The sequence below is a fragment of the Phyllostomus discolor genome, chromosome 9 (genome assembly GCF_004126475.2).
Source record: "Phyllostomus discolor isolate MPI-MPIP mPhyDis1 chromosome 9, mPhyDis1.pri.v3, whole genome shotgun sequence".
Taxonomy (NCBI): Eukaryota; Metazoa; Chordata; class Mammalia; order Chiroptera; family Phyllostomidae; genus Phyllostomus; species Phyllostomus discolor.
This window is the reverse complement of record NC_040911.2, coordinates 30,836,165-30,849,269: the sequence shown is the minus strand read 5'-3', so window position 1 is coordinate 30,849,269 and position 13,105 is coordinate 30,836,165. Positions and strand designations below refer to the sequence as shown.

The following is a 13,105-nucleotide window of genomic DNA, read 5'->3' as shown; positions in this document are numbered from 1 at the left end:
CTATTGGTATAGAATTAGTACCAAGAAAAACCATCCAATGTGAGAAGGGAAATAGCAGCCAACTAAAAGGCTATCAATAGGCAATTACATGGACATATGGAAGAAAAAAATCATGAATGAAAAAAATGAAAAATAATCAACCTTGTATTACCAGAGAAATTAAAATAAAGGCAATGTCATTTTTCACCAATATAATTTACAACATTAAAAAACAAAACAAAAAAACCCTGAATATACCCAGTACTGCATAGATATGAGGCAATGCGCACTCCCACTCTGAAGAGAAGTACAAATTACTATAGCCTTGCTGAAGGTAATTTTGTAGTATATTGCAAAATTTTTAAATTATATACTCTATGACTCAGCAATTCAATCCCTAAAGTTTTATCTAAACTAGAACATGGATAAAATATATAATGATGATTACTGAAAAACTGTCAGTCATGATGAAAACTAGAACCGCACCCATCAATAGATAAATGGTTCAAATAATTTACAAGGTAAAAAATGAGTAGCATATCTAGCTGTAAAAAAGAGTTTCTATTAAATGGGAACAAATTGTGTTGTGAAGGACAAAAAGCAAGTCACAAGGTAAAATGTGCAGTATGATTCTATTTATAATTACTAAAACTATATGTAAGTAAACCATGAAAAGTCTGAAAAGAGAAACAATAATTTGGTATCGCTGGCACTTTTTGAAAGTACAAATGGCTAAGTCTGCTCCCCTTGTTGGGAAAACTTGAGGATGCAGGAGGAAGGACCGCCCTCCAGTGTCCATGCTTATACTTCATAACTCTGCCTTTGGGCTGCCTCTTGGGTAGGCCCCTGATCCAAAGTGAGCCAGAATTTTCTTTCAGAAACTTGAAATTTGTCTTGAAGTGCCACAAAAACTGAAAGTTGTAAGACTAAATCATATCAAAAGCAATTACCTTTAAGGCTTACAAACATTTATGCTACATTCCCTGGAGCTGCTGAGTCCTTATTTTTCTTTGAGACTTATTATTATTTTATAATATTTTAGTTGCTATGAGATATTCCAGTATCCTTCAACTAAGTAATATATTTCTCTTTCTTGGCTTCCACAAACTAGCCATCAGCTTGTCTTCTGCAACTAAAAGACCTTGAATTCATATGGCATGAAAGTAGGAAAGGGGTGGGATACAAAGAAGTGGAAGGAAAGACTGCTTTTTGTTGATATACTTATCAACATTGTTTAAATTTTTTACGGCATTCATTCCCACATCATTTTTACACTTTACCAAAAAAAAAAAAAAAAAAAAAAAAGCCACTGATATTAACAACAAAATTGTTCTTTAAGAAATGTTTTCCAAGATGGAGGAATAGGTGGACGCACCGTACCTCCTCGCACAACCAAGAATAGAACAACAATAATCTACAGACATAATATCACTCAGAAGAAATGTTTTCCCAATTTCCATTTATATTTCAAGGGCCACGTTTTATAAGCAGGCTAAGACTTAATGTCAAGTTGCACAATTACCTTAGTGAATTAGAGTTAATGCTAGCTTAATAGTCATTTTAAAGTACAGTACAATGTAATGTCAATAACCTAAAGTCTAAAATTAATTTACTCTAAGTATCATATGAACTTATAAATTATTAAACCCATACAATTTTAAAAAGCGAAATACCTCCAACAGTGGCATTTCCTCAGTGATTATGGGATCCAATCTTCGATCAGGACCATATTTAATAGATGTTTTCTCTTCTTTTGTGTTGTTAAGTCGAGGACCTTGAATTTCTAAATCTTGTCTCCCTCGGACTGACATACTCAAGGAATGTTTTCCTGAAATAAAAAACCATCAATGCCCTAACAGAACTTGGTATGCTAACTCATACCAATTTAGCCTGATATATGAATACTATAAGTTTCAGATTATTTCTAGAAAAATTCTAGACTAGTATTTATTAGCCTCATTAATCAGAGAATTATCCATACTTTCTTTCATGTTTAAACACATATTTTATGCTGCTTAATTTCTCATTTTATTAGGATTTACTTACTTTGCAAAAAGACTACTACTGTATCAAAAGACTACTACTGGTTATCTTTTACCACTGTAAAAGATACCAATTTTAAGTTTCGCAAGTTTTTTGAAACCTATATTTAACTATAATAGCTATTAACCAAAAAGATCTATCTGAGAGAAGAGCTGTGTTGGGACCAACAACATAGGCTATGAAAAAAATCGATTTTCAAAGGAAAAAAAATCTAAAACATTAAACAGATCAACAGTTCACTTTTAGTCATATTCAAATATAATATTCTAATATAGAGATTGATAATAATATATACTAATATTTCTGAATAACAGCTTTTCACTTTTACTCATATTCAAATATATGTATTATAAAAATATATACTAATAGTAAATATATACTAATATTTCTGGGTAACTACATTTTCTCAATAGATTGCACGAAGAAAATTAAAGTCATTTAATATTAATGTGAAATTTCCCCCAAAAGCTTCCACAGTGTGTATGTGAAAAAAGAAATCAAGTGTATACAACTATCTTTCCTGCAGGACTACTCAGAGCCTTTAATGTTCAGATGGTCACTGTGATATTCCCAGACCAGACTTACAAGATGGCATTTCCTGTACTTTGTTTGATCCAGATCCCTATTAGCATTTTACAAAATAATGAACTACACTAAATCACGAAAATTCTGCTTATGGGATGCAACTTATTTTAATAGTTAATTCAGGGTTTGCTCCCACTAACATCCTAAAATAACATAAATTTTTATACTAATAAATATATTCAGTGCCTTAAATAAGATAATGACCTATATTTTATTGACAACCATAACTTTGGTATTAGGTTAAGATCCTAGGTATGTACAAGTGGGAAAGGAAAGGATCTTCAAAAAGTACTTAACGCCCAGTCAACTTACTTAAAATATGTAATAAATTAGCAAGATTATAAGTATTACTAGTCTATTGCTTGTCAACCGAGAATTACAAATATAGTACTAAAATGCACAATACCATACTCAACTTCAGTAAACTTTTTGTTTTTAATTTCCGAAATCTTATGGAGTCATTCTACTTCTGTTTGCTTTGAAAAAAAACTTTGCATTGAATCATCCTTGATATGCAGACAAGTAGAAATACTGAACCAAAGATTAAAAGGACCAATAAACTTTCCAAGAGTTCCCAAAAGATTTCCCAAAAGCAATAATCAGCTTTTATGAATACTAAATTCAAGTCTGTCAAGACTATAAATTTGTTAAAAAATAAATTTAAAAAGACAGCTACTAAAATAAAGGGCTGGAAGTAAGGGATTTTATGGTAAATTGCCTGGCATTTTGTCACCTAAAACTCAGATAACTAATATAAATTAAAAGATAATATTAGATCTAGAAGGGTTCCCAGAGTTTAAAGGGAAAAAAGTAAACTATGCTAAATATGTATCTTGTAGTTTTACTCTTATAAAAATTGTAAAACAACATATCATTGAGGCACCAAAAATATCATCTTAACACTAAAATCCTACTCTCTTCACAGGATTGCAGAATTTAAGGTGTTTAATATCCAATGTCATTTGCTCTATGTTTTATAAAAAAGACAGTATTCAAAAATAGAATATGCTAAGATGGTTTTTATACTGGCTGCAGAAATCTCAATCAATTGTTAGAATATATTTGATTAGACTTTACTAAAATTGGATCAGTAACAGAAAAGAAATATACATAGGGTACAAACTAAGAATTATTAAAAAAATACATTAGAAGGGAATAAAGTTATTTATTTTTAAGGCAATAGCAGAGTTTAAAATAATCCAAATTATTCATTGTTCCAAGTACATTACCTATTTAAAAAATAACATCATTTTCATTCATTTTATTCTATGGAGATTGAATTAAGTATGAGTTTTCTAATTGTTCAGCAATGTTATAGCTTTACCTGTGTGACATCCAGGAAGAGCACCAATGCCATCTACTGTCATGGAGCCCTGAATAGTGCCAAGATTATAAACAACTCCCAGAACATGCAGCTCCCCTATGTGATGGGGAAAGAGCTTTAGTCTTGCCTGTGGAGATATTTAAGTCACTCTTATTATCTGTTTTCATAATATCTCAAATAGTTTAATACCTAAATTCTGTAATGTTATGGAAATGTAAACTCATGACTTAAAACTTTTAAATCATCAATTAATACCTCTTTATTGGAAAGCATTTTCTACAAAAGAAAATCTCTAAGTTCAACAGAGGCCTGGATCCTCATCATTACTTTTAATAAAAATCAAAATATTCTGGTCAACCAAATATCATACTGACCCCAAGAAAAAAGCAGAAACTCTTCACCAGGCTCCTCAGGAAATTAACAAACCAAAGACCACTACAAACCTACTTTTCCCACCAATTTCCTCCTGTGTAATTCCAGTATCCTAATCTTCCAAATTTTAGTTTTTCAGTAAACTAAGATATAAAACAAACTGAATAAACTGATTTTTAAAATGTTTTCATCTTACTTTTAGAAAGGCTTAAGACAGAAAAAAAAAATCAAACAATTACCACTTTAGATTCTTCACTATTAATTAAGAATTCTGAAATAACTTCAGTTCCAATCATTTCAGGTTCACTTGTTACCTAGAAAATGAATTATTTTGTAAAATGTACATCCTAATGAATAAATAGATTACAACATTCCTATATATCAATACTTAAAAACAATAACAGTAATTATATTAGCATTTACTAGGTTCTTAATATGTCCTAAGCAAAATGTAGTTTATTTTTACAACTGCAGTAAAATCATGTAGTAGCAGCAAAAATGTCCATGTAACAGTGGCCAACATGTCGATTTAATTTAATCTTGCAATAAGAGCAAATTTCTCCATCTATTATTTCAACTAGCCTCTTTTTCCAAATTGGTTAACTACACACAGTAAGAGTATTGCAGCCTAAACAGGATATATAAAAGACTGGCAACCCTGGCCAGTGTGGCTCAGTTGGTCGGAACATCATCTCATAGATCTAAGGGTTTTGGGTTTGATTTCCAGTCAAGTACATGCCCAGGTTGCAGGTCCCACCCCATGGGGGCTCATACCCCAGTGGGTGTGCATAGAAGGGAGCTGGTGGATGTTTTTCTCTCTCTTCCCCTCTCTCTCTCTAAAAAACCAGTGAAAAAATGTCCTTGGGTGAGAATTAAAACAAAAGGATTAGTGGACACTAAGGGCTGTAGGTAGAGCAAAAAAGGCCTGTCTACTCCAAATCAATGACATCTGTAAAAGACTGTAGTCTGCTCATGCACCAAAGCAGAATCCACTGGCTCACTCGAAGTAAACCTGATCCTCATGACCACTGTTTGATTTTTACCATGAGATGAGTTATTTGACGAAAGAAATAAAGATCGCATTTCCCTAAATTCCAGTTCAGCATCTTAGACCATAACTAGAAGAAATTCATGAAGAAATCTAGAGCTTTCAAGTTACAGGAAAAAGTGTAACTTCAACATACACAAGAAAAATGTTCACTTAACTTTAATAAACATCCTATAAAATCTAATTATGAAACAGACCAATATACTTAAAAAGCTAATAGATTGCCCTGGCTGGCGTAGCTCAGTGGATTGAGCGCGGACTGCGAACCAAAGTGTCGCACATTCGATTCCCAATCAGGGCACATGCCTAGGTTGCAGGCCACGGCCCCCAGCAACCGCACATTAATGTTTCTCTCTCTCTTTCTCCCCCTCTTCCCTCTCTAAAAGTAAATAAATAAATAAAATCTTAAAAAAAAAAAAAGCTAATAGATTTAAAAAAAAAATTTTCCAAGAGTAAAGTATTCATAGTATTCTGATTTTTATTTCAGGTATCCATAAAACATTAGAAAAGTGACTGAGGTTGCTAAGATTCAAGTCAAAATAGAGCCTGGTAAATCTCAGTATTTCAAACTATTCACAATTGGTATAAATAATCAAAAAATGTCTTCAGTTAAACAGCAAGACTTTAAGTAAGGCAATCTTTTAAAAAATCAAAATACTTCAAAAGAAAAGTTCAAAGTTTAAAGTTAGTACAACAGATGTGCTTCAAGTTCTCCCTTCATAAATAAGCACGAAAATGTTGGGATCTTTCCCAGTCCCCAAATAACTTTTACCACATTATTAAAGCACATAGTAAGGTAGTATAAAGAAGTAAAATTTATAGATAACTGGTGAATAAACTAGTAACTAGGTAAAAATGTATTTCTGTTATACTCAGCTGGGTAACAATAATTCTTGGTTTGAGTCATTCTGCTTCAAAAATAACACCTTAAATGTATAAAGAATTTATCACAAACATGAGTGAGAAAATAAATAAATAAATAGATATGAAGGCTATAAACAGATAATTCACAATAAAAAAGATATACACATAAAAGAACTTCACTAGAAATCAATACAATGAAAAATAAAATAGTAAGATGGGATCTAACCTATCAAATAAACTTTTTTATATAAATAAGAACACTTAATGTTTCAAAGATGAGATATCCAACCCTATATTCTGATTATGAGAAGCTCATTAGTATAATTTGAGAAGCAAATAGAATATTAATTGTTCCCTAAAATGTTCTAATTTCATGCCTAGGAATCTTTCCTACAGAATTAATCACAATAAAAACCTATGCACCCAAATTTTCACCACTGAATGATTATGAGAGTAAACAACTATGATTATGAGAGGAAACTTCCAACATAATTACCAACAAAGAGATAGACTAGCTTACAGATCATCCATATGATGGAATATTATGCAAAAATGAAATACTAAGAGATTTTAAAATCAAATATGCATATAAATCAACAGAGAATTAAAAATATACACAACATGAGAAAATCCCAAACATGAGGGAAAAATACAAATGGAAATGATTAGATATATAGCAAAGTGTTAAAATGGTTATTTCTAAATACTAAAAAGACAGCTGTATTTTTACTCCTTATGTTCTTCTGTATTTTCAATTTTAAACAATAAGCATACAACACACTTTTTATAACTAGGAAAAAGGCATGAAAAAGAGTAAGTATAGCTCACTAGACAGAGAAGTTGAAATGTTATTACATCATCTGTAATAGGCTATCACTGAAACAGGCTTATTTACAAATACCTTTTAAAAACTTACTAGTTCTTTAACTTCATTATTCTTCCCAATGACATCTTTTGGTTGAAACTTCCAGAGCAATGACAAATCAGTCAACAAAAGTGGAACCTTCAAAGGGTTTCTAAAAGCCACTTCTACTGTTATTGGTTCTATAAAAGAAATGCCTAAATTAATAACTTTAATAAAATCCACACTTCATCTTACACTGAATTCTCTAAACATATCTTGCCTTCATAGCTCTGAATTTCTGCCTAAACTACCCTTTACCAACTGTAGATGTTTACTTATTCAGGATTCAGTTTTAAAACTACCTCCTCAAAAAAATCCCCCCAATTTCTCTATACTAAAGAATGGCATTCTCTATTTTGTATTCCAACAGCACTGTGCATCTACCTATATTAGAACCCCCACTGCTTTGTTTTATAAATGTAGCTCACTAAATTTTGAATTCCTAATTTATTTTTGCATCTCCAGCTCCCAGTGATTTTGGGCACACAGAAAATTATCTTGAATCTATGGTAAATAAAATAAACAAATAAAAATCCACATGTAAAAATTCAAGTATATCACCTTCTACAACTGCAAGTGGAAATCTTGAGTTATCTGAATAACTGTTCAAACAGTACTGCGTAGGATGGAAATTGGATGGAATTACTCCTTTGTTAACTAAGGCCACCACTTGTTCCTCAAGTTCTCTCCATTGCTGGGAGGATTCATAGTCATATTCTTGATCAAGACTGACATGAGTAGCTGCTTGCTTTTCACCTAAAAAATGTGTCAAAATTAAATACGCATTTATTAATACCCACCCTCAAATGAAATATTTTAAATAAAAACCTAAGTTATCCAAAGAAATACATGTATACACACGCACTCTTGCCTATTTCCAATTATGTGTGAGAAAAATATGCTTCTATTAACTTCAGCCTAACTGGAATTCTGCTTATAATACTGGTGCTCTTTCCTTCCAACTCTGAAAGAATGTATTTTCTTTAGTCTTTCACAAGTAATTTTATATAATACTTCAAATATAAAAAAAGCATGAAGACTATAAAACATAATTGCATATCAAAATTTAACAAAAGTCACCTTCTCTCATAATCCCAAATATTTTTTATAACATAAATGTTACAGACAGAGTTGATGTGCTCCACTGTGGAACCCTCCTCAATCCTCCATCTCCACTGGCACCACGTCTTTCTGGAACTACTACTAAAGTGAAGCACAGCATTCTCATCCACTTCCTTTTTAACTTTACCACATACGAGTATATACATAAACAATGCACAGAACTAGTTTGTATGTTTCAAATATATAAATGAAATTATATTTGATCATTCTTCAACTTTTATCACTCAACATTATGTTGTATTATCCATGCTGAAACATGGAGAATTCATTCACTTGTGTCCTATAGCACGAATCTATTATATGAACACACCAAAATTTGTCAACTCATATGCTATTGTTTCATTTCTTGCTATAAAAAACGCTGCTATACACAACCTGATACTTTTTAAATAAAATATTAAATTAGTCAAGAAATATTAAGCTCAAATATAAGACTGTTTAGAGTTACTTTAACATACATCAACGGTTTTAATGTATTTTTATTTTTAACCTAGTACTGTCATTCTAAGGCTCAATCCTAAGGAAAAAACTTGTATTTTAAAAAGTCTTACAACAAGAATAACAGAATACTGGCAACTGTTCTCTACTTCTAAGTACATTTGAAAACTTCCATAATAAAAAATTAAGAAACAAGTTTTATACACAAAGATTTCTCCTACAACAGGATTTTATATACGTGTGTGTGCACACGTGCTTTTATATACATAAAAGACAGATACAGTCCAACTATATAACAAGCAAATGTGAAAATAAAGTACTTTGTATGCATTGAATATTATATTTTATAGCCACTAAAAATGCTCATCAAGCCCTGGCTATTGTAGCTCAGTGGAATGAGTGTGGGCCTACAAACCAAAGGGCTGCCAGTTTGATTCCCAGTCAGGGCACATGCCTGGGTTGCAGGCCAGGTCCCCAGCAAGGGGTGCATGAAAGGCAATCACACACTGATGTTTCTCTCCCTCTCTTTCTTTCTCCCTTCCCCTCTGTCTAAAAGTAAATAAGTAAAATCTTTTTAAAAAAATGCTTATCAAGCCCTGACCAGGTGGCTCAGTTGGTTGGAGCATCATCATGTATACCAAAAGGCTGTAGGTTCGATTCCCAGTCAGGGCACATATGTACATTGCAGGTTCAATCTAATTGATGTTTCTCTCTCACATCAATGTTTCTCTCTCTCTTTCACTACCTCTCTAAAAATCAATAAACATATCCTCAGGTGAGGATAAAAAAATGTTTATCTAGATTATACAATAAGATAAGCATTCTTTCTTTTTAAGAAAATTAAAATTCAATTTCCTCCAATGACTTGGTTTTTTTTTTTTTTCATTGTTATTATTGACATTGTTCTCCCCTCTTTGCCGATGTTCACCCAACCCTCAACACCTTCTCTCTGGATATCACCACAATATTGTCTGTGTCTATGGGTTATGCATATATATATGAGCATTTTTTATATTACATGAGAAAAGCCATTATGCTATAGTTGTTTTGTTGTTAATTTTTAGTTTTAAAGATAAGGAAAAACAATACAATAGTGGTTCTCTTCAGGTGGCAGGAAGATAGGTGATATGGTATAGAAGTATTTATTTTTCAAATATTCTTTAATAATTACACATCATTTTTTAAATGGAGAAAGAAAAAAAACTTTAAAATAAACAGTCACTAGGTAACAACACCAAAAAAACCTTTACTAACCATCTGCTGGTCGTCTGTCATGGCCAAAGAAAACCCGTGTTGCTGAACTATTAATATATGGTAAAGGAAGCTGCGGTAAGGGGCCATCTGGTGATAGCTGACTTACATTCTAGGAGACATACAAAAGAAAAAAAATTCTGAGAAAACTCCCCTTTATTTATATTTGCTTTCTCATTTTTAATACAGGTATGAAAAATATGTTAAGAAAAAATTGCCATTTTTACTAATACATCAGTCATAAAATTTTATAGCTAAGAAAACCTTTAGAGATTATTTATTTGGGCCCAAGAAGTCTTCCTTGGGGTACTCAGACAGTTAGCTCCCTTTGATATTAAACTTCTAAACATTATTTTGGTATGCATTTTACTTCCTGTAATTCATTATACCATCCTGTCTGCCAAAATTCTAAAAGCATAGGGCAGTTATTTTCTACAGGACAGAAATACAATACAGGAGTACACAAAAGTAGGTTTACAGTTATTCATATGAGAAAAATATGTAATACAATAAGAACAGTAATACAAGAATTAACTGTTTCACGTATCACGACTATAAACCTAGTTACTTTTCCTATCCCACCTTCACTATTCATAGGACTTCATGAAAAAATGACAACTTCTAATTCTTCCCATAAAACAATGCTTTACATTTCCTATCCTATCTCAGAAATATTTTTTCTTACTTTTTCTGGGTTATACCATAATAGACAATAATTTGTCTATTTCCCACAGGTCCATACCTCCTCATCTTTCATAGGGAAAAGAAAAGAACGTGCTTTCTAAAGGATGGTAGAGGACCCAATATACTATAAGATCAAATAGGATTTTTTTTTAAATCTCAAAAACACAATAATGAAAAGGTCCAGAAAGCATCTAATTTCTTTAAGATTTCAAGAACAGCCACAAATCAAGTATTTACTGGAATATTAAAATTCTCTTTCAAGTAACTGTGGAAGGGCAATGTAACTCAAATCTATGACTAATAATCCAAGCCCTCTTACATTTTATTATGACAGATAATTTTATACAACCAAATAAAATCACTTTATTAGACTCCTACCCGATAAACTAAGTAAGCTTTTTTTGTTTTTGGTGAAAATAATAACTTATATGTAATTTTATTATCTAATCCTAAAACTATGTATTCACCTTGTAAACATAAAGATACTCTCTGAGGAAGGCCCCTTGTTGAGCTGCAGATTGTTTACTTTCATTAATTAAAATATGCCTAAAAGCAGACACAGCATTGTCCAATTGTCTAAGAGTATAGGATTGGCGCCCAATAGTGAAGTTAATGTGATCCTCTGCAAGAGACCAGCCTTTTCCTTTGTAAACTTGCATGGCTTGACAATAGCAGCGTAAAGCATGCTTTTTCTGTAAGAAAAACAAAACAAAGTATTACAATCTAAGTTTCCCTTGGACTGAAAAACATACACATACACACACACACAAAATCAAGTGACTAGTAACTGGTTCTTCCAAGATTAGAATAATAAAGAAAATGAAACTAACATTTTGGAAAACTTCCTAACAAGAATTACTAAAAACCAAGAGGTCCTAGAGCAAACAGCTGCTTTGTCCAAGGGCAAGAAGTCTAAAAGTCAGGAATAATAATGACTTCATGAAAAACCATCTGGGTTCCCAAAGCAGTAGCACATGGAGTCATGGTTTGGTTAGAGGCTTGTTAGCTTGCAAATGAGAACTATCTTATGAAGTCTCAATTCTGTTATGGTTGTCTTTCTCTATACCACTGCACTGGGCTGAATGGAAATACTCCTTGTTCACTAAAAGTACACATGTAAGTGAACACATACACACACACATTTTAAAACTACTGTTTTGTTTGGTATTCTTTTCTTTTGCCCACTGCTGGCTCCATCCTGCCACATCCATGAGCAGATATTTGGCGTCAATCACGTATCACTGCCCCCTGCTAAATTCAGACAGCTTCTGTCCTACAAATGAAATTTGGTACAGGGGAAGAGGCCTCCCTCCACTAAACCTTTTGCTTCAGAGTATACTCTTCTACCCACTCCCCTGTCCTGGGGAAAATTCAAACTTTGTACCATATATAGCCAGAACTGTTTGCTTTTTTTAAGAAATGTTTTTTCTTGATAAAGAGAGAATGAAAGCAAATAAAAATTATCTACCAGTTGACAGCATGCAGTAAGAAGAATAGTCTCTCATTTGTGATATTCCTATATAGACACTGAATTTGAATCTCATAATAAGGAAACATCAGAAAAACCTAAATTAAAGGATACTCTATACAATAATTGGCCTGTAATCTTCAAAAGTGTCAAGGTCACAAAAGTCAAAGGATCCTTCTTCTATAATACAAAGAATATGTATGGACTACTGTCAAACCTGAATAATGTCTGACAGTAGTAATGTCTGAGGACTAAGCTCTTGACTTTTTTTGTATTTTGGTTATGCAGAAGAAAAGTTCTTGTTTCTAGGAGACAAGAAATATATGCCCTAGTGTAATGGGCACTAGGTAGACAACTCTCAGATGGCTCAGGTAAACAAAAGTATTTGTAGTATCCCAGGTTCGATTCCCAGCCAGAGTACATTCCTGGGTTGCAGGCCATAACCCCCAGCAACCACACATTGATGCTTCTCTCTCTCTCCCTCTCTCTCTCCTTCCCTCCCTAAAAATAAATAAATAAAATCTCAAAAAAAAAAAAGAAAAAGAAAAAGCTTCTAAAAAAAAAAAAAGTATTTGTAACTATTCCTGAAATTTGAGCCTGTTTCAAAACAATTTTTAAGTGACATTTCTTGGGGGGAAAAACTCTAATCTCCATTTTGTATTTAGTAAAAGAACAAATACTAAATCTTAAAAACTGATACAGAGAAATAATCAAATATGTGTAAGTGTCAAGTTCAAGCACACTTTTGAGGATTTCGTGGAAAATCATCTGAGGAGATTTGAAAGGTAACGAAGATCTAAAGCCTGCTGAACACAAACACAATCCCTCTCCCCAGCACTTTCCTAATTTTTTTTTTACTGATTTTAATATTTTATAATGCCGGTTCTATTTTTAAATGCCTTGTTCATATTCTTAATGAAAAAAAACTATAAAAAATTTCTGGGGACAAAATAAGCAACTCAGCATGAACTCTCAATCAGAAAAGGCTGAGAGAAATGGCATTATTATCTAATAACCTCTGCC

At 32.3% G+C, this 13,105-nt stretch overlaps 1 protein-coding gene across 6 annotated transcripts in view; it reads right to left on the bottom strand.

Moving 5' to 3' along the window:
• The window catches only part of TRAPPC8 (trafficking protein particle complex 8), an 85,416-nt gene that overhangs the window by 29,022 nt on the left and 43,289 nt on the right, over positions 1–13,105 (bottom strand). For all 6 annotated transcript variants that reach the window (XM_028523666.2, XM_028523664.2, XM_036009180.1 and 3 more), the window contains 7 exons: positions 11,082–11,306; positions 9,934–10,042; positions 7,681–7,875; positions 7,132–7,259; positions 4,543–4,617; positions 3,932–4,058; positions 1,653–1,807 (listed from right to left, as the gene is read on the bottom strand). In XM_028523666.2, coding sequence (XP_028379467.1) covers positions 1,653–1,807; positions 3,932–4,058; positions 4,543–4,617; positions 7,132–7,259; positions 7,681–7,875; positions 9,934–10,042; positions 11,082–11,306 — 1,014 coding nt within the window. The remainder of the gene's footprint in view (positions 1–1,652; positions 1,808–3,931; positions 4,059–4,542; positions 4,618–7,131; positions 7,260–7,680; positions 7,876–9,933; positions 10,043–11,081; positions 11,307–13,105) is intronic.